General features: G+C 50.1%; 4 protein-coding genes across 4 annotated transcripts; 3 read left to right on the top strand and 1 right to left on the bottom strand.

Annotated features, from left to right (window-relative positions):
* Positions 1 to 350: 350 nt before the first annotated feature.
* VFPPC_08361 (hypothetical protein) lies at positions 351 to 2,914 on the top strand (the record flags this gene model as incomplete). Its single annotated transcript, XM_018287085.1, has 4 exons — positions 351 to 371; positions 443 to 1,210; positions 1,358 to 2,336; positions 2,394 to 2,914. 4 exons carry the CDS (start codon positions 351 to 353, stop codon positions 2,912 to 2,914), a joined length of 2,289 nt encoding a protein of 762 aa, XP_018143941.1.
* Positions 2,915 to 5,450: 2,536 nt separating this feature from the next.
* VFPPC_08362 (heat shock protein) lies at positions 5,451 to 8,042 on the top strand (the record flags this gene model as incomplete). Its single annotated transcript, XM_018287086.1, has 5 exons — positions 5,451 to 5,493; positions 5,671 to 5,848; positions 5,947 to 6,112; positions 6,194 to 7,098; positions 7,490 to 8,042. 5 exons carry the CDS (start codon positions 5,451 to 5,453, stop codon positions 8,040 to 8,042), a joined length of 1,845 nt encoding a protein of 614 aa, XP_018143942.1.
* A 1,346-nt stretch (positions 8,043 to 9,388) lies between these two features.
* VFPPC_08364 (hypothetical protein) lies at positions 9,389 to 10,997 on the top strand (the record flags this gene model as incomplete). Its single annotated transcript, XM_022428608.1, has 4 exons — positions 9,389 to 9,581; positions 9,636 to 9,722; positions 9,821 to 10,093; positions 10,162 to 10,997. 4 exons carry the CDS (start codon positions 9,389 to 9,391, stop codon positions 10,995 to 10,997), a joined length of 1,389 nt encoding a protein of 462 aa, XP_022284406.1.
* Positions 10,998 to 14,112: 3,115 nt separating this feature from the next.
* VFPPC_16071 (hypothetical protein) lies at positions 14,113 to 14,322 on the bottom strand (the record flags this gene model as incomplete). The annotated part of the gene is made up of 1 exon (XM_018293824.1): positions 14,113 to 14,322. One exon carries the CDS (start codon positions 14,320 to 14,322, stop codon positions 14,113 to 14,115), a length of 210 nt encoding a protein of 69 aa, XP_018143944.1.
* Positions 14,323 to 25,889: the final 11,567 nt, after the last annotated feature.

The raw sequence follows: 25,889 nt of genomic DNA on the forward strand, positions 1-25,889 counted from the left end.
ACTTATTATGGGTCACACCGCGGTGTCACAGTGAATTCCATTTTCACAAGTCCTCGCAGTTCACTGCCCAGATATGTCGAGTGCTATTCCTTTCTCGCTCCTCGCTCGAGCTTGAGCATAGTATTATTGCATCGCCAAGCATTCACTCCCCTAGTAGATTCTTACTTTCCTGCCTTCGCTCCAGCTCGCCACTATCTCGTCAAGCGCCGTTGCAAATTCGACATTGCGCTGCTGAGGATCGCCTGCTCTTCCTTCCCATCTACCGAGAAACAGAATTTGGCTGTGTTGAAACGAGAACCATCACCAGTGGCTCTCATTCTCGGGCCCGCGGTGCTGGGCTCTCTCGAAAAATGCACCCAGACAATGACGAGGTATGTGTTTAGACAATTGCCACTGAGTTTCCCTCCATTTCCTTCCATTCGTGCATTCTCTGATCACACAGTCGCCTGACCAGTGGACCGACATAACTGGGACCAACCTTGGTGCCAAACGGATGGGACACAGCAAGACATTGCCAAAGGAGCTTGCGAGTCCCTTCAATGATCCGATCCGTGAAGACGAAGTAGCCGAACCTCAAGAGTTTGAAATCTGGGAAGACGCAAAGTCCATACCGGGTAGTTTTGTGTCAGACCTCCCTGCTTGGAAAGAACCACAATCGACCGTACGAACTGTTTCTCCATATCCTAAACCCATTCTCCAAGGAGGAGATGACCCAAACTCGGAATGGGAAACCATCGCAATAGACGAGGAAACCATCCTGAAGCCAAGCACCAGACTGAGACAACGAGTCGAACATGGCCGTCTAGCATTTCCAGTGCAAGATATCATGGGTCGTGTTCGTCAAGCCACGGAAAGAGCACAACGAAGAAACACCGATCTCATAGCACCAACCTCAGCCCGTAAACTGGCCATTTTGCCGACGTTCAGCACCAGCAACATTCCCAATGATGGTTTGCAGCGTGCCTCGAGCGTTTATGAAGACGACAAGGAGACCTGCAAACCCAGTTTCAGCAGCAAGCAGGAGGCGTACACGCCCGAAATGTCTCGTGCTCTGAGCAAAAAACGCCCCTTCACATTTAATTTCGACCGTAATGTATATGGTGAACTCGTATCCAGCTACTCCAAGTCCTCGAGCCGTGCGAGCAACGACCCGTTTCGATATGACGGCGAAGGCTACTCTCTATTTCTGAACCCTTCGGCCGAAAAGGAGGTCAGTAGGGCTCTCTACCGCACTAATAGCAGGAGCGAAGCTGCAAGTACCGCCATTTACTCTCCGAAGAAGAATTTCCCAAACAGCATGGGAAGACGGCTCCAAGCAGGGTCGTTTTATGACAACGCCGTCATACAATCAACTTAGAAAGTCGATGATACGGTTAAAGTTCCTGTCATTAAACACGTCCATCTCAGCCCTACCAGCGACGAGCACCCATTATCAAAGCTCGGTGAGATGGTTGAGGCTACCTCGGGCAAGAAGGATACAGACGGCGACTGGCAGACAGTCACTACGGAACAGGCTCCTCATCGAGCCTTGGAATTAACCCTTCGACTGAATAGAGATGTGGGTAGCAGTCTTGCCGACGTATCGGACGCTTCTGAAGACGAGACATTCGACCAATTCATCGATGCCAGCGCAAATTCTCAGAAGGTGCGTCACACTCACCACGGTAGAAAAGGGTACGACGACATATCAAAAACCCAAACAACCTCTACAGGATTCCCACGCCAGTCTCACTCTGTGAATCGGGCTCAGTCCCGTGCTGCGGCTGCGGTCCGGCACCTGAACCGCCTCTCGACTGATACATCTAACATGCCCAAGCTGTCGAGCAAGTTATCTGGGTTGCGAAAACCGGTAATGAGCTACAACAGCCTGGACTCCGATCCAGAGCAAGATGAATTTGAGACAGCACTCCCCGTTTCTCCAAACGCCGTCGTGGAAACCGTTTCGTGTAGACACAAACAGTGGTCCGGCTCGATACAGCGCCGAGACTCACAAGAGATCCTTGGCCTTGGAACACGGGACGGAGATACTCCATACAAGAGCAGAGACTTTGCTCACCAGAGCAGCCTACTTGACTATAGTATCCCTCAGCTTCCATTCCCGCTTATAAGTCTACCAGAAGCAGCCCTCCTGCAATCCGAGCGCCGCAAGCGCGGAGAGGAGGATCACACCGAAGTTGGCTCAATGTTTGCCGCCAAAGCACGCTCCTTCACTATCAGCACAGTGTCTTCATACGGGCCAAAAACACCAAATACACCAGTTTATGACGCCCATTACACAAGTGGTTTGCCCAAACCACAAAAGGCATACCAACGACACACGCCGTTGCGAACTCTCCGTAAGTCTTCTCCGCAAAAAGCAACTCGCCAGACTGCATCTGATAATGTGAATACAGCATACGAACCAACTCAGGGACAGCTCAACTCCTCTGGCATCCTCGACACCAACTCTGGGTCCTTCTTCCGCACTTCCCTGCCAACGAATACGTCCCTGCTCTCAGCGCGCTTCTTTCGCCTAAGCGGCTTCTCTGCACGAACTCGCCAGCGCAGAGACACTCTCAAGCACACTTCTGACGCTGCCAATCTCGAATACAGCTTTTTCAGTCCTTCGGAGACGGAGTTGATTCGTTCCGCGAGGGAGGACATCTTGTACCGACGCCGGCAGTGTCCAGAGGAGGATGGGCCTCAGAGCCGGGTGTTTATGGTCATTGTTGTGATTACCTTGCTTTTTCCATTGATTGGGCTGTTGGCGCTGTATGGAAAGTTTGATGCGACAATTGCATGGTATGGAAAGGGACAGAGGGGGTATTTGACGGCCGAGCAGAGAGGAATCTTGAAGCGGCAGCTTTTCGTGGAGGCTGTTGTGTATTTGGGGCTGATTGTTTCGCTGTCTGTGTACTATTCTGTTCATGGATGATGTGGCGGGAGGAATGGCAGGGATTGGAATTTTGTAGGATTGACGGATCGTGAGAGGTTGTGATGGATATGTGAGTAGGTAAGATGATGGATTTTGGGAAGAGAAGCTCGTCATGTTTGAGAACTTTTAACGATGTATGGAAAATTTGTTTATATCATGAACATGGATAGAAGAATTGCGCAGGCCGGTAATGACGGTGATGCAGTGATAGTTACATTGATGGTTTGTAGCTGGCATTCTCACACGTCCCATGGTGGAAGCCGCATATACTCTGTATTCTGTGCAATCCGATGGTATCAATAAACAACTCTTCCATCCCTCCAATTCTGTCGTCCCGTATCACTTCTTGCTGTCCTGCCTACTACCCTCACCACATCCCGAGTAATACCTCAATCCCCCAGGCGAAGTATAAACCGAACTGCCTTGACCATTGTTGTAGTAGGTGCTACCATTCGGATTCGAGTAGTAGTAGGAGCCGTCGCTACGTGGGATTAGTTTTGTCTCTAGGTCCGGTCGTTTGATAGACATACGCGTTGGAATAGTGATACGAATTCGTGTTTCGTACGTCATTTCCGTAATCACGAGCACAGTAGTGATTGCCCTGGTTTGACAGATTTAGTAGCCTTTGTGGTTATTTATACTCGTAATACTTACGTCCCTGTTGACTCCACAAGACTTGTATGTAAATTCAGGCATCTTGTCAATCGGACACGATGGGCAAAGAAAGCGACCAAGATTACTGCACGATGCTGTAGTGATTGAAGGTCCAAACTTATGAAGGAGAGAGGGAGGGTGATGAATGACGTGGGTATGGGGTAGATAGGGAGGCTGCCCAACAGGCGTTACGAGGCGTGCGATATCACTTTGGCGGGCAGAGTGGCGCGAATCAAACGTGATCAATTTACATGGCATAAATTGGGCTGTCGCAGGAAAGAGCAAGGGCTCGCTGTGATTTGATATGGAAGGTGAATAGACGAGATGAGCTACATCCGGTGGTGAAGGTAGGCGAAGATATCGCCCACATTCGAGTATACACCAACACAGCGCAATATGCCCTAGCACACGCCGCGATATGCGATACCTCCTACGTTTGAACCCCAGTTGTGATTCGGCGGGCAAGGAATTCATGATGGCAAGGGGGTTGAGGTCCGTCGTTGATTTAAATTCTCCAGATGTCTTGACTGAGCATATCATTGCTACTGGTACGTATTCTATGTTGTATCGCCTCTGAGATTGGGACAGTAGTCAACGTGGCACTGGTTCAGTGCGGGGGTTAACTCATGAGATCGTACAGACGGAAGCGTGGGCGTTACTGGATACCTAGATATTCATCAGCAATGCGTTGAGAACCATGGCATGTACCAGTGCTCTGTTGGTTGGCCGCAATTCGCTTGAAACAAGCTATTTTCTCAGTATAGAAAGCTGGAGAATCGCTGTTGCCATTGCCTCACAACTCAGGTCATTGAAGCAGACGGGGAAAGTGAGCATCCACTTGGGCGAAGTGAAGACTTGGACAAGACGAACTAAGCTCCAAGTCCAAGATGGTGCTATAAATAAGCAGCTTGAAGAATAAATCGCATCATGTCGTCGGAATTGCTGGCATGGACACATGCTTGGTACGCCAACACCAGCACCATCTAGGGACATATTGACAGGACCACGTCTGCAGCAGTGAATCGAGCCAATCGGAGTTAATATCTATGCCTCCAACGGCAATGCAGCATGGCGGCCCTGACTTGCAGATAAACAGGCAACATTGGATGGATGTCGGCTCCAGGGGCAAAGGAAACAGCCCGTCGTACGGGGTTGACCGAAAGTTGTGGGTTCAGCGACGAAAAGGTCTCCCGGGTCATCCAACGGAGAACGCAGGAACCAAGACCTATTGACAGCCAGTTATCAGTGAATCCACCACCTGCATGTGCTGGCACTTGAAGTCATGAGTGGCGCTCGAGGCGAGTAAGAAGTGGCCGCCAGGTGGTTCAACTGGTGAGTCGCGAAGTAGACATTTTCATGACAGGAAGATAGAGAGGCAGATTTTGATGAACAGAGGGTGCAATTGCAGTACAAGAGCATCATCTAGATGATACAAGATTAGATGCGGGAAATTGATCAACGGGCGAAATATCACACTGCCAGTATGTAAATACGGACGGAGTATGCCATTTGTTGATATTCGCACTGGCAACATTGGTCATGTTAGATGTGCTCCTGAAATATTAGGCCATACGCTTGTCAAAACAGGACTAGCGCACCTTCGAGGACCCTTCTCGGTGGTTGTCTGGCTCGGTTACCCCACCTCAAGCGGGTACACAGCAAAGGCGAACAAGAAAAAAAAAAGTGTTTGGGGTGGCCCGAAAAAAAAAATCACAAAAATTTTGGCTGGTGGGAGAGAAAGAATTTCTACACCGATATACCCCACTGCTATCGTCCGCGCAAAACTCTCCTCCCTCTTAATCTCTCTTCCTCTCCATCCTCTTTCAGTCGTTATCGACGTCCGACAATTTCTCTCCTCCTCCCCTTTCAGACATAATCCAAGATGGCTGACGAAGTTTACGACGGTGCCATTGGTATCGATTTGGGTGCGTAATAGCCTTCCTGACGCTTGTTGAGATTCTGGTGTTCAAACCGAGGTGTTGTTGTGGGTGAAGTTTTTAAACGGTCACGTTTTCTTCGTCACTGCAAGGCTTTGGTGGTCTCTACAGAAATTTTCCCAACATCAGATTGACAGAGACTTGATGGACTGACAACACATCCAGGTACCACCTATTCCTGCGTGGCCACCTACGAGGGTACCAATGTCGAAATCATTGCCAACGAGCAGGGTTCCTTCACCACCCCTTCATTCGTCTCCTTCACCGACAAGGAGCGTTTGATTGGTGATGCTGCCAAGAACAATGCTGCCATGAACCCCAAGAACACCGTCTTCGATGCCAAGTGAGTGTTTGACGCAACGACCCTCTGGATGAATGCGGCTGCGCCGATTCTATCCCGCGTTGCCTACATGTTCAAAACGCTAACATGATCACCCTTAGGCGTCTGATCGGTCGCCGTTTCGATGACCCTACCGTCAAGAAGGACATCGAGTCTTGGCCTTTCACCATCATTGACGATGCTGGTCAGCCCAAGATCCAGGTCGAGTACCTCGGCGAGACCAAGACTTTCTCCGCCCAGGAGATCTCTGCCATGGTCCTCCTCAAGGTGCGTTCTCCTCCACTGTCCCGGATGCGGGGTATTCTTTTCAATGTTCAGAAGAAATAATTGAACTAACAATTCCCACAGATGAAGGAGATTGCTGAGACCAAGCTCGGCAAGAAGGTCGAGAAGGCCGTCATCACTGTCCCCGCCTACTTCAACGACAACCAGCGTCAGGCTACCAAGGACGCCGGTGCCATTTCCGGCCTGAATGTCCTCCGTATCATCAACGAGCCTACTGCTGCCGCCATTGCCTATGGCCTGGGCTCTGGCAAGACCGACAAGGAGCGCAACGTCCTGATCTACGATCTTGGTGGCGGTACCTTCGATGTCTCCCTTCTTAACATCCAGGGTGGTGTTTTCACCGTCAAGGCCACCGCTGGTGACACCCATCTTGGTGGTCAGGACTTCGACACCAACCTTCTCGAATTCTGCAGAAATGCCTTCACCCGCAAGTCCAAGAAGGACTTGAGCGGTGATGCTCGTGCTCTGCGAAGACTCCGTACTGCTTGCGAGCGTGCCAAGCGTACTCTCTCTAGCGGTGCCCAGGCTACCATTGAGATTGACTCTCTTTTCGATGGCGAGGACTTCACCTTGACCATCACCCGTGCTCGTTTCGAGGACCTGAACGCCAAGGCTTTCGCTGGCACCCTCGAGCCTGTTGCCCAGGTTCTCAAGGACGCCGCCATTGAGAAGTCTGCTGTTGACGAGATCGTCCTTGTCGGTGGCTCTACCCGTATCCCCAAGATCCAGAAGCTCCTGTCCGAGTTCTTCGACGGTAAGAAGCTCGAGAAGAGCATCAACCCCGACGAGGCCGTTGCCTACGGTGCCGCCGTCCAGGCCGGTATCCTCTCCGGCAAGGCCACCTCCGCTGAGACCTCCGACCTTCTCCTTCTCGATGTCATTCCATTGTCCCTTGGTGTTGCCATGGAGGGCAATATCTTCGCCCCAGTTGTTCCAAGATCCACGACGGTCCCCTGTATCAAGAAGAGGTGAGAATACGCTTTTTTTATTGGTGTTGCGTGTGCCGTTTCGCCCACACCTGTTGGACATCGCGAACTTTTTTTTGGTGTTTTACCACCAGGGGCAAGTGTGCCTGCCACTCCTTCCCCAATATTGCACAAGTGTGCTGCACTTTCACAAACAGGAAACCAGCTTGCTGGCAGCTCCTTCCAAACTATGGTGCCAGCTGCACAAACGCTGCCAGCTACACAAACGCTGCCAGCTGCACAAACGCAGCCAGCTGCACAAACGCTGCCAGCTGCACAAACGCTGCCAGCTGCACAAACGCTACCAGCTGCCAGCCCTTAACCTTTTTTTTTTGAGCGATTTCCCGAGTTTCATTCATATATCACGAAACAGCCGCTGACTGACTTGTATCAGAACTTTCACCACTGTTGCCGACAACCAGCAGACTGTTCAGTTCCCCGTCTACCAGGGTGAGCGTGTCAACTGCGAGGACAACACCTCCCTCGGAGAGTTCACTCTTGCTCCTATCCCTCCCATGCGTGCTGGTGAGGCTGTCCTCGAGTGTGTTTTCGAGGTCGATGTCAACGGTATCCTCAAGGTCACCGCCTCTGAGAAGACCTCTGGTCGCAGCGCCAACATCACCATTGCCAACTCTGTTGGTAAGCTCTCCAGCGGTGAGATCGAGAAGATGATCTCCGACGCCGAGGCTTTCAAGAGCAACGACGAGGCCTTCAGCAAGCGATTCGAGGCTAAGCAGCAGCTCGAGTCCTACATTGGCCGCGTTGAGGAAATTGTCACCGACCCTACTCTGTCCCTGAAGCTTAAGCGTGGCCAGAAGGAGAAGATCGAGCAGACCATCTCCGAGGCCATGGCCACTCTTGAGATCACCGACTCCTCTGCTGAGGACCTCAAGAAGCAGGAGCTTGCCCTTAAGCGCCTTGTCACCAAGGCCATGTCTTCCCGATAAATGCAGTCATCCCAATACCCGGCGTCGGGGTGACAGGGAAAAGGGTGAATCGGCGATGTGACGAAAAAGAGAATAAGTTAACGTTGGAGAAAGTTCCAAAGGCGTTGTTATTTAAGTGGTGGCACCTTTTTGTCTTGCAGGAAATGGACGGAGGGACGCACCGATCGTGGAGCAATCGATCTACTGGGTCTCGGAATGAGAAGGCATGTTTCGAGAGCCCAGGGGGATGGGCTTTATAAATTATTTCCCTTTGTTCTGGTTTTTTCTACTTTTTCACATTTTCCCGGATCTGTGTGGATTCATGTAACGGAGATAACGAAGGCACTCTAAAAGTTCTGCAAACCAAAAAGTTTTCTGTTTCATCGGGTGCTCAATGTCGGGAGAAGCCACGATGGATGATGATGCTGCATAGTTTGAGGGTGCCCTGGGCCGATAAAGGCCGGATGGCCTGATGATGTGCGAGGAACGAACGGCCTATGAATTTATAGACTCGGTAGAATGGAAAATACGGATTGAAATTGTCAAATAATGCACTGTTTGCTTGAAATGGAGTTGTGTGTTAGACGATGAGTGACGTGTTGTCGTGTACTTGTCTTGTTGCCTGCATATGCGCTGCCGGATTAGCAATTATAATCGCAGCGCCGCAGGCAAGGACAGAGTTTTAGTCCCTAAATTTACTGGGAAGTGAGGGCAAGGCCCGAGCAAACATGATAATTGCACTCAGAGGATAAAGAATATAGTGATATCTGGAAGTGGTAGTTAGTATGGCACACCGCCCCCCGAGCAACAATGAGCCGCCCCCCTTAGCAATCCTCCTCATTGATTGCGTTAAGGCACCTTTTTCTTTTTGCTGCACCTTTGGCCTCTGGCTGCAAAAATACACCACAACTAAGAGCAAAAAAAAGTAGTGCATATTTATCGCGTGCCTCTGGTTACTATATTTACTATAACTCTTTTTCTATAGAATGCGCCGCCAACCAAGAACGCGGCCACCCGCTGCCTTTGAGCGCATTTTGCGATTTTTGCAAACTCAATTTGGCAGCAAACGGACATGGGGATGCACGAATTGATGCGGAAGCGCCCTAGTCCGCATTTTTCAACAGCTTGCGACGTTGCCAAATCTGGTTCACAGTTTCCTTCTTTTACATCCATCATTATTTCTTTCTCTTGGAGGTTATCAGGGAATACCTCTTTCTTCTTGCTATTCATCACTGATTTCAACTACAGCTAAATACATCCTCGCTCTTCAGGATGTCGTTTCAACCCTATGACAGCGACTATAACATGAAAATTCATGATCTCACCGCTTACACAGACGATGATTTCATCGGGCGTCTGATCCCACGATGCCATTCGGAGGTCTGGGCCAGAATGTTCAACTACAGCTAAACACATCCTCGCTCTTCAGGATATCGTTTCAACCCTATGACAGCGACAGTGACAGCGACTATGACATGGAAATTCATGATCTCACCGCTTACACAGACGATGATTTCATCGAGTATGCGTTCGGAGGTCTGGGCCAGAAGGTTCAACCAAGTGATAATGGCATCACTGCAGGCCCAGCAGCAGATTAGACTGATCAGAACGAAGAAGCGGATGACGCAAATAATGCAGACTCAGGACCATCAGATGAAATGGATGTGGACAACCGATCAGATGATGACGCATCCCAGAACAGTACAAACTCTTCCAGCACAGTTTATTCCAGCGACAGTCCACTACAGGTAAATACAAATCAGTAAAAATGGGGAGCTCGCCGGCTGAGTCTACTCCAGAAAAAGCCGGAAATAACCAATTCGAAGCATCCCTAGAGGGAGACACGGAACAGATCCAAATGGAAGAAGAAAGCGGCTATAATGAACCCCAACCGCGGGATGATGATGTTAACTCGGAGGAGGAGGATAGTGACCCCGGCCCCGACGAAGAAACTGACGTTGACCTGGGTAGCTATGATCGTGGAGAGGATCTCGTATCGCAGTGCATGCTAATATATATTGAGATGGATTGGTATATACTTGAATGTGGGCAAATACCCTTTACCACAGACTGTATGTGTGAGCACAACTGCGATATGCGCAAACCTTCCCACTGATGACTAACCAGTCACCCAACTCAGCTCACATCCCATCCAACCTCAACTTCCAACTACACACACATCCCAGCAACCACCATGGCTCCCTACCACCAAAACCAATGTCTCTCAACATACTAGACCTCCCCGTCGACATCCTTGCCCTCGTCTTGTCTCCGCTCCTCACGCAAGACCAGCCCATCCCCCTGTGCCCATGCGGCTCAACCGACTCCCCAGAGCGCAGCATCAAAATCAACCCTCTGCCCATCCTGCTCATCCACCCCGCCATCTACGCAATTGCCGTACCGCTATTCTACCAATGCAACAACTTCGTGCTAGATCTCAGACTGAAGCACGGCCCTCATGTCCGCCGGTGTCTGGACGACCAAGCCGAGGAAGATGCCTTCGACGCCAAAGACCAGCACTTCCACGATGACAGCCAGATAATCCGCCTAAAGAAGGATGTTCTTGTGCTGCAGTGCTCACTGAGAAGGATTCGCTCCTTGGAGATTAAAATCCTCAAGTTACGAGGCTGGATAGATGTGCACGTCGTCCCGCTGGTACGGGACATGACCGTCAACGGAACCCTTAGCGACGTAACCATCAAGATATACAGCTCCTCAACAACATCAAACGCAGATCCAACACCCAGCATCTTCACCCGTCCCCCCCTCGCGGGCATCCTCTCCCTCCTCTCGGATCCGTACCTACGAACGGCCCGTCTGTGGGTCTCTCCCGCCGCCAACGCCGCCTGGCTCCCGTTCTGGCACTCAACCTCAAATTCTGACGAGAATCTCATGGAAATCAACTGGGCGAGTATCCTGCGGCAGGTCGATCCGGAGGGCAGAAGAATTGCTATCTTGGCAGACGACAGGAAGTAGCATCAGGCACCGAGACAATGATTTTCGGGGAACGGTCTTCGGAGGATCTTGGCACAGGATTCGGGGATCTTTTCCTATTCGCAGCATCACCGAGTCGGTGTTGTATCACCTACCAAGACATGGACATGTTACCGCGACAATAGCGAAATGCAACTGCAATGTCAACCGCCAAGAAAGGATCTTCGGCAGCAATTTACACACGGCCCCCCGCAAGGACCATGTCTGACAAAAAATTCGCATTGCAATCCAGTCCAGAACACCGGTGTGACCTTTGTCTCACTCCAAATGATAACCTTATCCGCTTCCCCGGCGTGTCTTATTCAGTTTGCTACGAGTACAGGATTGCTGCCTACAAACTACGAGGCAGGTCTTGTGCACGGAGAGTCATAAAGCTTGGCTGTCTCAGGCGCAGAAGGAATCTTGGTCAGATGAGATGGCCCCCAAATCTAGAAAGCGACAGGGGTTTGTGATTCCCTTGACTTTTCTTTTTACGGAGTACAGCTCTCGCATTAACGCTTGAAGAGCAGGGCGTGAGAGGTGACGTTTCAGAGGAGTTGATGCGCTGTGACGTGATGCGTCGGACTTTGCCAATCAGGCCGGATGTTCAGGACTCTGCAGATAAAGGTTGGCATTGGCACAAAGCGCACCGACCATTCTGCAGGAAAAAGTCAACCAAAGTGAGTTCGGAGGCTGTCCATGACACCATGAATTTCTCACTAGTTCAGAGACGCGTGTTTATCCTCGTACGTAACCTAAATGAACGACGATAGCACGTCAAACACAAAAGGGTGTGCTGTCATAGGCTCGTTCCGCCATGTGCGTGTCAAGAGTCTGGTTCTTTTTTTGGGCACTTTGGGTCCTGTCAACCCACCGCCCGCGTCTTGCGCATCAAAAATCCTCGAATGCTCGTCCTTGTTCGGTGATGAATGGACTAGTGGGAAAATGGGGGCCAGAGCTTTTCCCATTCTTCCAGTAAAATCTGCAGAAACGTGAGTGTGTGTGAAGCGAGAAGCTGTGCCTATTCGTTTGGAGCTTCCACTTCCGTCACGGCACGTTGCCGTTGTGCCGCTTTTTCTTTGGTTTACTGTTCTGCACCATGTTGTTGTTGGCTGCTGGTGCTAGTTCACTGGTGCAAGGGAAAACGGAGGTCTGGTGTTTAGAAAATTGCCCTTGATTGGCTTTTCTTATCTTGTTCAAACTATACTGTTACCAACTCCAAAACAAATCCCAGTCTTGTCCCAAAATCCCATCATGCTGCATTTGCTTTTTGTGCGTTTTGCGTCGCATTGCTCTGGTGAGAAAAAAGCAGACGATAAAAAAAGAAAACGTCATTGTAGCCAAGCCTGCTTGTGCATTCTATGCCATAGTCCCGGCGCCGTAGATGGAAACCAAATACAAAACAATAATGTACCCGGTTCAGTTACACCATCGTAGTCTCGACAAAGTCTCCCTTGTGCTCATCGGGGTGCTCGCCCCAGTGGACAGGGCCGAGTTTCAAGACTCTGTACCCGGTGCTGCTGGAGCTTGATGATCGTCGACGGAGCGGCTCTGGGGCACCAGCAGTTTCGGCCGCACCCACGGGAGGAGAGGCACGTCTAACTGGGGCTCGGGGATAGGAGTCAGAGGTGGCAGGAGCCAGAGGAAGAAAGAATGAGTTGGAAGACATGTTTGCTTTGGTAGTTGGTAGTGGTGTTGTGTCAAAGTGTATGACTCTTGTTATTGGTAAGTGATTGGTAGTATTTTGGAGTTGTTGTTGAGCAAAGTCAAGGTCTGAAGCGTATTGGACTTGGGAAGAAGATGAAGACAAGTATTAACCTTTCTCGACTGGGAGGTGCCAGAAGATGCCCTCTTTATACATCTCTGGGAGGTTTGCCATGTCTCCAACTCGGTGGCATGGCCCAACGCTTTGCAAGCCAAGCCAAGAATTCACTTTTGTCAACTTGAACAGGCCCATAGCACACAGTGTCTCACACAGAACACCAGGTAATCCCTCCGAACGGAGTACTATTGTACCACAATGCTGACGACATGTCGCAGGCTCAAGCATTCCGAACACAATGCCCCAGCCTTCAACCATACATGACAGCACATGGAGCCACCCCTGGTAGGTGCGCACGGCCCGGTACAGACTGTGGTACGGATCCCGGAGGATACTTGCCTCTAAGTTTCCTGCAAAGGAGTCAGCTGATCCGCAGAGATCTCTATTAATTACAGCTCCTGCCACCGCCGAACAGTGGCACGTGCGATATCGTATTTGGTTAGCGCTGATCGCAAAAGAGATGAGCAGATTGTGGAATGGCAGATTGACGACAGAACCGCAAGTTTATTGGTAGAAAAGCATGTGCTGTTGGAGGCTTTGCGCACAAAACGAGCGGCATTGTGGTCTCGCCATCTAGCCGAGCCAATCTTGCATGGCCGCGGCTTTCCGTCTGCTGGAGCCATATGAGGGGCACAGACCAGGCTCATTCAGTACTTCGTGTCTGGGCTGGGCCTTGTCGATTTTCAATCCGTCTGGTATCTCTAGTGAGCCTCACAATCATATGCAACAACACAATAAGTATCATTGTCCTATTGTCACGCTGCAGGGATGGAGCATCCCGGATAAGGCATCAGCGAAAGGCTTCTAAAATGAAAAAGTCCCGGACTCACATCTATGTACAAGGCCCCTTTGATTGAGACGATGAATTCGTGATTGGACATCACGTCCATGAACAATGGGATTTCCCGGAGTCGGTTCCCATTCCGTTTGCCATGTGCTGAGTGGAGTTGCAATATCTTCCCGAAGCCGAGTGCGGGGATATCTCGTCAACCCACTCCCCGACAGAAGTCCCTATTGACGTGGTGGACTTATTTAACTTTTCCTGTCCCGGTTTCTTCAGTACTAGCCGTTGTAGTGGCGTGCTTTTCACTTACATTCATGAAATCAAGCGTTTCAGTTCCGTGAGTAACCGGCTGCCGTGACCACAACGACAATGCCAGGGAGAGGCGAGCCCAGGAAAGGCACCGAACACGCCAAACTCGTGGCTGAACTTGAGTGTCGTGATACTAGTGGCCAAAATATTGCTATAAACTGAAGAAAGAAAAGAGGGAGGGAAGGAAATCCCACCGTAAGTCATCAAAGGTATACGGAAACCATGACGAGCCTATTGACGGCAGGTTGAAAGTCGACGGTGGCACCATGATGGACATGGCGAAGGAGAAAAATGCTGCTAACTAGGTTTTGGCAAGTCGAGTTGTATAATGGGAACGGTGTATTCTCCTGGACGGCAGCATCAGACGGCAGCATCCTCAACACAACACCAATCATGGCGCCGCTTGTAACCATGATACCAGTCAGAAATCAGCTGACTTACGCCCTTGCCTAGATCGTCGAGGTCACCGAGCATGTTACAAGTGAGATGACCTTTTGTGAATCACTATATACTTGTTAGAAAGGCCAATTATTCTAATCGTTGACAGTGTTACCTTCTTCTTCTTGATCTGACGACAACTGCGGTATGCAAGCCTCTGTTGGTGATGACAACCTTGCTCATGCTTCACCATCATTTGACCGTTTACGTCCCTTCGTCTCCATCTCCAGCTCATGAGACCAAGGCTGGTCAAAGTCAAGACATAACGGCAATACGCCAAGATCTCAACGTTGCTGGTTTATGTACTGCACACCCCAAGTTGTGGCGTGGACTAGCGCCATGTGTGACGATCTTTGATATCACACCGAACTTACAAATGCTCTTCTGTCGACAACAGTGAAATGAGTTAGACTTGTGTTGGCTGGCGGGCTTGTTAGCTGAAGTGCAATCTCGCATCAACTTCAAAACCCCTGCAAATGAACCAATCGCCATGTGTTATGCCCCCTTGTAAGTCTTTATTGCTTTACGAATTAGCATCTTTCAAGAGCAGACTACTTCGATTTATTAATTCACCGTACCATTGTTTCTGAAAGCCGGATATACCTCAACGATACTAAACTTGAATCTGTGTTTCGTCACCGGGGCAGGCCAAACTTGAGCCTCAACAAACCCCATACTCGAATCAACATTAATGTAGAAAAGGGTGTTGGCAGCTCATATGATATGCGTCAAAAGAAAATAACAGCACCATCACAACCCCTGTGGTCAAAACCGGAATAGAGGATGGTGATCAAGTTTGCATCGCTGTATGTATCCCAACATGGTAATGTCGATGCAGTTCGCACTCCACGAAACTCGTTTTCACGGCGTTGGTGATTGAATTGCCTGACTTGCAGAGCATCTGACACCACAATCTCTTTCCGGTATAGGCTTTGAACTTTTGACCGCACAATTTGTCCCGCAATCAATAAACTCGCCGAAATTCGTATCTGTTGGCTCAGTAGCGGCGTGCGTCGATGTTTTGATGCAGAAACCAGTTCATAGATCACCCGGCTCGGGCTACCCATGCAAGCCTTCATACGCAATAGCTTCTACTAGCTCGTAAACCAACATGAGCTACATCTTCGAAGCCGATCTTTGTCCTTGCTGAGAGAGCTTGTCGTTCGCGTCTGCTGTTGGTACCAGGTCACGGCCACCCTTGTCGGAATCGAGCCTTACTAGGCCTAGCCGGTCAAGTCTTGCCAAGTGCAGCAACAACAGCGCTTACGGTGTGCTTTGATTGGCAGAAGCAAAAAACACCACATCTTGCCATCCATCATTCGCGCCTGGGCGTCAATTTTGATGCCAGGATGTTAGAAGCCAGGTCCCAAATGCTTGTGTTCTGAGAGCACCCTTTGCATCCGCGACATCATGCCATTCTCTTAGATCGTCAATGTCCGCAGCCTAGGCATGGGCAGAAGAACTTCCCACCATGCTGATGTGACTTTTGCGGCCCAAGGTGTCACACAAGGACTTTGCTCTGATATGTCACGCAACGCAGCACAAGGTAGTTTCCTGAGTAAAAAATGCCTGGTCGGGGTAATGGGAGGCGTGTGAGAAGAGTACGTGCATGTATCGAAACGTCATCCTTGCCTAACGTGCCTAGGTAATTCTTGTGCAGACGTCATAGCCGAAACACCCCAAACCGCATATTTGAGCGATTCCTTGTCGAAGTGACCGAAATGTGCTGGTAGATGCCTCACGGAGGCTCTGTGAACATCCGTCTGAGGCTCACACTACTGACAACCGGGTAGCTCAAAGCCGGGACGCATCTGCTGCTTTCGCCTTCTTCTTTGTTCCGCATATGAATTTCGAAACCGTAGTCAAAGACACTAGCTCCGAGTGAGGGGAGTCCTGTAAATCCCATAGTGGGTTGGGAGAGAGTCTGGCAACTAAGCGAGGCAAGGTTCTTTTTTTTGTGGTGGCGCATGTATCTACCATCGCGAATTAGACCAACTCAAGGTCCCTTTCACTAGCCATATGAGTACCTGTGATCACTTGACTGTTGACTGATGTGCCTGTGCCAGGTGGTTGGATCGGTATCGCCCCAAGAAGTGGATCGATGCAGGTTACACATCGAGATTCTTATAGCTGAAGTCACCGTGTCAAGTACCGTCGGATGTTGCCAAGGGTCGCATGTATGCAGCCACAAAGAAGACCGCAAGATATCTCGCATTGCCGTTGACTGCGGTTGTGTGCCTTGCCTTCGCTATACCTGGCTTGTACGGGAAGAGGTGGTCGCACATATGGTCGCAGTTGTAGACGCGCTCGGCGAAGCAGTCCACCAGGCAGGGACCATGCCCGACTCCCTGCTTTAGGAGACAACAGAATATTGTTGAGTCCTGACAAGTTTAATTTTACAGGCAGACCCTGACGCTGATTCTTACATCAACCTGCAAAGAGTGGAACGCATTGGGGGTTATGTGACATGGCGATGTCCTCTGTGGTTAAAAGGAAATAGGTACCTCCTGTGACTGATAATCAAAGAAGCTTAGATTAGATACTCGGGTAAGTTTAGGCACTCTTGGCGACCTGAACCCGTCTTTAATGGTGAGATCCCGAAGGTCAAGTTGGAAAAGGTGCCATGGGTCAGGTGCAGGGTGGTGCGGCCTGGCTCATTTCAGATATCCAACCGTCCACCTTTGCGTTCCTCGCGTCCTACTTCCAAATCACTTGGACTTATCCGGTCATGAAGTGAGGGGAAGTAGCCTATGATCCAGGAAACAGAACACATGGGTCATAGCATAAAAAGTCAGTCAGTTGGAGATTGAACCCAGTGTCGGTGATGTACCATCGCATTTTGCCAACAAAAGCTCCGAAAACCACGCCGCTTCGCGGCTATCCCTGGAGGTGTCTGACCAGTGACGAATCACTGTAATGGGGCGTCTAAAACCCCCGTTCCTAGGCAAGGTTAAACGAGGCGTTGAAGACAGCCGCGGAAACATGGAAATATGCGAGGGAAAAGAAAAGGGGATATTCGGTTGACCGCCCCCACGAGGTGACCACGATGCAGGACATTTCCTGCAGTTGCGCATGTGCCTGTCACAGCCGCTTTCCGTATAACGCCGACCCCCTTGATGATCAAGGCAACATTGGATGAAATGGAGACCTTGAGTTGCTCCCAACAGTGGGCGGCTGTACAATCGAGTAGAGAAAGCAATCTGACAGTGCTGAGTTTGCCTGGGAATTTTATAATTCGATGATACAGGCCTTCCGGAATCCTGACCAGTTCGGGGGTAAGGTGAACTTGGCGTTGACAGTCTCGGCTTGGCTACCAACAACCTCAGCTTTGTCGCATTTGACAGGGCCAGCATACCATCACCCCTTCCTATGACGAATTATTAGTTTTCCCATTGATTCCCATAGCTGAATCACAGAAAAATGGCGAGTGTTTGAGGCATCGACAGCACCTCTTGCAGCTCTCCATAACAGTAATGCCACTATTGTGGCGTTTGTGGTCTCTCCACAGTGTGTTGGTGTGGTGTGAAAGGAACCTTCGCCGTTGGCCCGCCAGGCTGACAGAACAGACTGCTCATGCTGCACGCTTAGCGGGCCGACCCTGCATGAGCATCGGTGTTGTCAAGCCACGAACCAAGTCCAACAACATGTTGGTGTTGAGAACTCTTTCAGCCAATCCACCAACCGCCTGGTGCGCCATGGTTTGGGTGTAAGCGCCGAAGGAGAATCAATCCATGTTTTGGGGTCGGTGACCTTTCCCACTCCATCAGACACACGACGACAGAGCAGAGGTAGCGTCGTAGTGTTTGCCATTTCTTGGCCCGACTTATCGTCACCAACATTAATTGTTTCCAAGAGGTGTGGAGTGTGTACCCGTGTTCTAGACTCATTGCCTGTGAATTACGGGGAGCTGCAACTCAAATTTGTGTACAGACACGATGCGATACTCGGAGAGCCTCCTCTCAGATATGGGGTACCGAGCTCTCTTTCAGATGGTGGTTAGTACTCGAGTTGATCGTCGCACAAGACTGATACTGTGAATATTGGTTTTGCCGGCGAAGGTGGCATTGAACCCCCCATGTACGCTGGTCCAAGTCAGCTTCCTAGGGACAAGCTCGTTTTGATGACCAGATGGAATACGAGGCCACTGCCGCATACTCAGACTGTGATCTTGGTTGTATTGATACCTCTGTGGGAGAGTTAGATTTTGACATTTTGGTAATAAGCCCCAAACATTCAAGGTGTATCATGTGTGTCCATTCGATCCAGATGTATTTTGAAGACAGTACAGATCGTCCACTGTATAGGTAGACGTATGGAACACCAGGTCCTGCGCGTCGCTTATGCTCGCCTGTCGCGGGTGAGAGTCTCTTGGACAGTACTCCTGCTTTTGGCTCAATCTGTGCAATTGCGACTAGACCCGTTGTCCCAAATGGTTTTGAACGTTGGGCCATGGCGAGGAGCTCCTTACCCATCTTGTGCGACTTTCGGCATGGCACTCCAGCCGGTGAGCGGCTAAGTTTGCGAGGCAGATCCGCGAGACAAGAAATGAGAAGGGCAAATTTACCCATTAGAAAGAAAACTACCTGCTAGGTTGAGGTCTGCCAACATTTTTCGAGGGGTTGACGAATGCCTGATTCTGCATATGCGTGTAGAGTGCCCAGTCAATGGGTGTGCCGAATCACAGTCGGACCATCGCGCGTTCTCACCAATTATATGAGAGCGGATCTCTTCAAACTGGACCCAAATCATTGCGGAGAGGAATTGCAGGCCATGTGCGTAGCGTCGGCCAGATCGGATTATCTTGAAAGCTGGCCTTGTAGTAGCTGCTTCACTTCTGGTTGGTGCCGGCTTTCAGCTGCTGTTGCATCGCTGAAAGGTGTTGCGATTGAATTCGGTGGGGAAGAACTAATAGTTAAAATGAATGAAGGACAAATGAGATATGGAATAGACCGCAGGCTGCGTACAACGTTAGCACTTACGTGAAAATTGCACTAGCTTGTCAATGCGATTACCGTCATATCCGCGCAAGAGTCAAAGTAAGAATCTCGCCTGGCAAAGGAGTGTATGTTCTGGCCGTTCCGTAGCCGCTGATGAATGGCAGCTCTAGGTAAGTGTCCGCATTGTGCGAAGATCACAGTCGTTGGGTTCATCTCGACATCACCCACTCTCTGCATCCGCTCATTCCTTGACCAGTTATAGATACAAAGTCTTTCGTACGATTGTATCGATTGGAGTAGATACCACTATCCTCTATCCGCCTTGGTTCTTGTGTTCCCTTTAGGAATTCGACGAAAACTTGGGACAACGGTCATTGATGATCCCAACTACATATGACAGAGTGCGATGAGAGGGTGTAGGTTCATAAGATGGAACATACTGTTGAAATCCAGATAAACATGTATACGCCTGTTGCCTACGGTTTGAACATTGCTTCGTATGGCACGAAGGAGAGTTGGTTGATGAATACGACAAAATCGTTGGTTGGACCATTGGACCTTGGCCATTCGGCAATGCATCCGCATTTCAGCTCTCTGGCCGGTCTTGGACCCACCGTGCTCATCGTCACAGACATTTCGGCGCTCAAAAGCCCAGAGACTGTAAGTTTGTGAGTGATTTCAGTTTGTTTGTCGTGAAAACCCGTGAAAATAAAGACTGTCGTCGGGCTCTGCTGTTGGGAGGAAGAACAGGTGAGATGTGGTCTGGTGTCCTGCTCCAGCTGCCTGGCAGCTGTGGAGAGCAGAAACGGGATGGAAGGCACCCACCAAGGTCTGTCTCTGTGAGGCAAGAGCAGCCGTCTCCAGTGTTGCCTATTGCATCAATCAAATGGCAACATTGAATTCCAATTGACCACATGCAGACACTGACTGAATCGTTCCACTTCCTCCAGACTCCAGAGCAGGCTTTGCTTACCAGCAGCATGTATCGTGTCAAACATGATGGATGCATTTGACGTTCCTGAAATGCTCGTCGTTTCATACTGCTTTCTCGTCAATTACGCTACGTTGCTTGCGGCCTCGGTGCTGTCCAGGTAAGGACCGGAGAAGATTCCGTCATGCTGTTTAAATCTTGGCGGCTATGAGCCCTTTGACTCCGGGTGTGTTTTGAGACAAATTAATATTCGCAAACTAACAGCATGACCTGTAGACTCTTCCAGTACACGACACGAGTCGAAAGAAGTCCATCACAACGCCAGAAATTGCAGATCGAAATCTGGCTGTATCATTTCTTCCTCCTTTTCATGTATTCCTCTGCCACTCCTGAGAGCAGGTCGTCCTAATGCATATCCATCTACAATAGCATCGCGGTTTTTACGATTGATGGTCATGGTGTCACTCACATCACCCCCTGCCCCAAAGTGCCTGGCCTCGTGCCAGCTCCACGCCCCCTTGGTCGCCTAGCTCGGCCCTCCACTTCAACTCTACATCGACATGACCACTAGCTGCCATCGCAATTCGCGCCCCGAGTGCCTAGTTGGTACTCGATCCTGGCCAGTCAACTTCAAGCCTCGACATTTCTGGCTCGGGCTTTTGGTACCTAATCTCAAGTACCTACACAGTACAATACCTGCGGGCTTCCGATGTCAGTCTTTGTTCCCGCCCCCGATGGAGGAGGGTGGCCGAGTTACACGAGTCGGTACTCTCCAACATCGCAAGCCCTCAACTTTTGCGCGAAGCGTCCTGGTCTATCCCAAGTCCCCGCGTTAGCCTACCCTTGCAATCTTTAGACATTCTCTATTGAACCTTGCCTTGAACTGGTTGACCCATGTTGAGCCTATCCCTCTTTCAATGAAAAATTTGTACTTCGGCTGGCACCCGGCATATGGCGGGTATGTTGGCTTGCATCTTAGATGCATCTCTTTCGCCCCTCTCATCCATATCACACGCCCTGCGTGTAGAACGATTTTGACGCACAATGTTGCTCCTGTTGCCTCATGCTTCTCCCGCTAATGGCTCTTGTTGTACCAACCACACCTGTGTGGGTTACAAGGTCCCTGGTCATATGGAGACAAACTCTGGTTGTTGGTTTTGTATTCTCTCTGCCATCAACCTTGCTCCGTACCCTTCTTCACGGGCACACGGCCCCAAAGTGGTGAATTGTGTTTGACGTAACCAACACGATGTTCCAGCCTACCTAATCTTGGGGTGATATATTTTCTCGATATCTCTCCCCGGACTGACGCAATACTCACCCACATACACACACTGCCTCGTTATTGCCCCATCTTGTCGGCACAAGCATGGCTTCCAACCAACCGCTTTTCCAGAATTGACGACTCAGAGACATAAAGTTGTTACAACTAACAGGCCTTGAGAGCACCACCCTCCCACAATCTTGGCCACACACTCCCAACAGCATCGCCCTAGCCAAGGAGACGAATGTCAAGAAATCTATGTGACCAACCGCCGGTCACATACATTTCGGTTCTGCTGGTAAAGTAGAAAATTCTGTCTCGTGCTTCTGGGGGCTTAGTTTGTGGCCCAAAAGAAAGACCCAGCAATGCTATCAGTGCTGGGTCGACAAAGAGTACCATCATTTGGTTACAGCAAAACAGCCTCGTTTGCTTCCCACCGAATATATAAAGTCTGAAAAGTTCTTCTCATCTTTTCATCATTATCACTACACAATTCGGACACAGTTTCATTCCACACATATATTGAATCAGCCCCAAGATCTTTAAGCCATCAAATACATTAGCTTCTTACAATTGTCTCAACATCATCTCTCGACGTTCAACTTGAACTATACCCATTTCAACCATCAGACATACTCTTGTTTGCTTTTACAATCAGGGGTGAAGACATCTCCGACTGCCTGTTCTTCGCAAAAAGAAAAGCCTCCTCAAACCTGTCAAAATGTGCGTCTGGGTGACCACCGAGTACTGGACCGGTTGCGGATGCACCTCGCAGCGACTGGACCAGAAGCCGACTTGTGGCTGCTCAACCATGGTTGATCAGGGTACCCAGACATGGCTTGGATACTGCAATCGCCCTGGCTGTTCCAATCCGGCCAAGTCTTAGTAGGTCTGTCGAAGCATTCACCTTCACCGATGATCTTATTAATGCGGCCTGCTGACAACGTGTTTGTAGCCCAAAATCGCCGGGGACAAAGGGACGAAAAGGGCAACACAAGCTATAGTTCGTCAATGGGCAGCATGGCTTTGCAAAGCAGGCTTTCTTGAGCTTGTGTATCAAACTGTCACGTTCCCAGATGATGATGAACAATAACTTACGCAAAATGTTGATTCTTTTAACGTCTCGCTCGTTGATCTTCTTTTTTTGCTTACATATTCTTTTTCTCCCTTTATATTTTTCGGATTATACTCCCCCTTTGTTTCGTTTTCGCCAGTGTTCTCACCGACTGTCCCGCCAGCGATGCACACTCTCTGGTCACCCGTTCTGATAACCAAATCGCTTGATTCAGAACACTGGCGAACCCTCTTACTTTCTCATTCTCTCTTTAAAGACCATTTCAAAGCTTCACCACCCATATACTTCCAGAAAAAATGAGCCTGCTCGCGCGGACTTTGCTTAGCTTTTTTGCTTTGTATTTCCCCTCCACTGTTTTATGCTTTATCACCTTTCCTAGCGACCCTCCTTGAACTTTTAGACGAGACGACCTACGATGTGCGGACAAGAGGCGAATTTGGTACACCTGAAAACACAACAGGCAGGCGGTCACTGACAAGGATGGAAACTCCCTTTCGATGAAAGCAACGTGGGGGCATGTGTGCGTGGAATCAGGCGTGTATCAAGATTGCCAGCACCTTAAGGTGCCTAGGTAGATAACAGTCATCTCTATTCTCAACCAACAACTTTCCCTGTGACTCAAGCATTGTGTGCCTCGATCGTGTCAAGTTTTGGTTTGTTTCAGCCTTGTTTGTTCAAAATTTGTGTGATTGGAGATGTATTTTCCAAACTCACCCCTCTGCATCGTCGTTATCATGGATCGTGATGAGAATATGGCGCAGCCTAATTGGCGATGCGGCCGAATCTGCGGCCTTCTCTACGCCCAGGCCCAAGAGTCGACCAGGTCAACCCAGTGAAGCACACAGCCCCAACACGAAAATAGGATTCAGAACATATGGCAGACCCGTGTAGCTAAATAAAAATAAAATTGTAGAAACAAAGAACTGTACAATATTGTAAGCGTTGAACCATTGGGTCGCTGTCAATGGCTTAGTACTTCCGGGGCCAGTGTGCTAGAGTGGAGTTAGTAAGGCTCAGATTTCAAATGTGCTACCAGAGCTCATACAGTGCTGTTATACTTACAGTAATACCAGCGGTGTTCTATGGGTGATTCTATTCCTCTCTCTCTGCCCGATCCGACTAACATTGAAGTTTTACAGGTGCAGTGAACCACAGACCACGAGCAACTGTGGGCGGATGCTCTGCGCGCCCGCCTTGCGGAGTTCCCGTAGCTTATCATGCTACGGGATGCCAGCTTGGTGATTCGTTTCTATTTTTTTTGTCCTGGTCTTGGACACCCTTATACCGTATGGCGGTGTTGCCTGGTCATATGGATATTGTAATGCGGCAAGCAAGCACTTGTGGCACAAGGCGATCAGTGTTGTAGGATTTGCGTTCAAATTGGAGTGGTATTGCATTCGGGCGTAGCGTTGCGTTGTGTCGCACAGCACCGGCAGCGGCCCGTGAGTCGGCTGGAGCGGGGACGTGGAGACTTCAGGCCTGGATCGCTCGAGTACCCCGTCAAATGACTCCATGTCCCTGTGTTCAATGGAGCCACCGATTGTGACCAGGCAGAAACAAATAGGCCATTGGCTTACTTCCTTCCAGGCGCTGCGAGATCATGTCAGTGTGATTCGCCAGACTCTCATGGAACAAAGAGCTGGTGATGAAAAGAAAAACTGCCCGGCCGTCTTGGTCGTGACCACGGCCGCGGAGTAACCGCTGCGGTGTGCTGTCCACCTGACCCGACTGGGAGACAATGTACACTTGCCGCCACAACTAAGATGCCAGTGAGCAATTGGTAGACAAGAGAAGTCAAAGTGTAAAAGAGGCAGGAATAGCTCACGGAGAAGTGCAAAATGAAGATGGGCCAAGTTTGAGATGGGTTGTCTCCAGTGAGCCATTCGTGCTCTGCGCATGACGCCGAGTTTGTCTGCAGGATTAGCACCTCGGGCGGCTGGCACAGAGTGTGGTGGCTGGCGAGTTCAAATACAGACACAGATGCCTGGCTTATTGATTCTTTATCATTTGATCCGGTGCTTCATGGCGGCTATGTGATCAAGATGGACAGATGGATCCCTGGAGAAGCAGCGTGCGTGCCTGGGCCAAAGGACCGGGGAAAAGAGAAGGGTCAGGGTCAGGAACCATGACAGATATCCTATGGGAAAGGGAAATGGCAAGGGAAATGGGAATCGGACATGGAGGATGATGGCGAGCAAACTTTGGCAGACGGCGCCAATAGAAGCACAGCCCAGACTTGGATTTGGCTCAGAAGGGAAGGCACAGGTAGGCCCACTTCCCTATTTCTGCTTGGTTTGTGGACGAACATGTGTCTGGTCTGGTCCGTCTTCCGTCTCTCCCCTTGCCCCTGTTTAGACGCCATGCATGCTCCCGCGCAGCCATGACACATCATGTGACAGTGCGGTTCCTTCTTCGAGACGGCATGGCCTGGTCGGGTACTTCAGGACATGGGGTCGGCGTATGGAGTACCAGACAGGATGTAGGCGTTGGGGGCAGGGCTCCAGATGTCGCGCGGGATGATTGAAGAGCCAAGAACACCTTACCCGCTCTTCAGGTATTGGGTGACATTTGCAACTTTATCATACAATAAAATCCTGCAACTGCATTACGATTGAAGTAGACGATCGTGGACTGTATACAAGAGCATTGCTGAGACAACGGTGTCGATTCTGATGAGGTGGGCAAAATACGGCGTGACACGGCTGGTCCTGGGCATTAGCTGCCCGGGTGAGGAAGGGCAGCACCAAACCAGATACCTAGGTACTTAAGCATCTTGTGCAAAACATGAATCTTTACGCGTGCCCCTGCTTCGACAATGGACTTCACTTCTCCAGTCGGCTTTGCAAAATAAGGTAAGTTTGTTGTGCGGGATGCGACTGCCTCTTGGCACAGATGCAATCCTGAACAATCGAGTTCGACAGATCAGTGATAGTAGGCCACACGTGTTGCCGGGTGGGATGATGGCAAACTGCAGGAGCCACCGTTGTACACCAGGCCTACTGAGGGTCTCCTGCCTCCGAGCATCTTGCCGCACCACCCCCAGCGCCCGCTCCTTCCTAGAATGCGACAGGCACAGACATGTCAGCAGCAAGGCTGTAGTTTACGGTCTGGTGCTATCAACTGATACGCTGCTGACATGATGCTTACGAGACTCCAACGATGTCTGCACTTCACAATCTTCTAGTCAATCAATTGAAATTTTCTCGGACTACGTGGCCTCTGCAGCGCATTGTGGCATGCGAGAAATTTCTCGTGTGCACGACAAGCCCGAAACAAGCTTTGAGCAGATGGTGAACACTCCCTGGTCGGCGCATATGGTGGCTTTTTTTGTGCTC

Source organism: Pochonia chlamydosporia, chromosome 4, assembly GCF_001653235.2.
Source record: "Pochonia chlamydosporia 170 chromosome 4, whole genome shotgun sequence".
In the NCBI taxonomy this organism is placed as follows: Eukaryota; Fungi; Ascomycota; class Sordariomycetes; order Hypocreales; family Clavicipitaceae; genus Pochonia; species Pochonia chlamydosporia.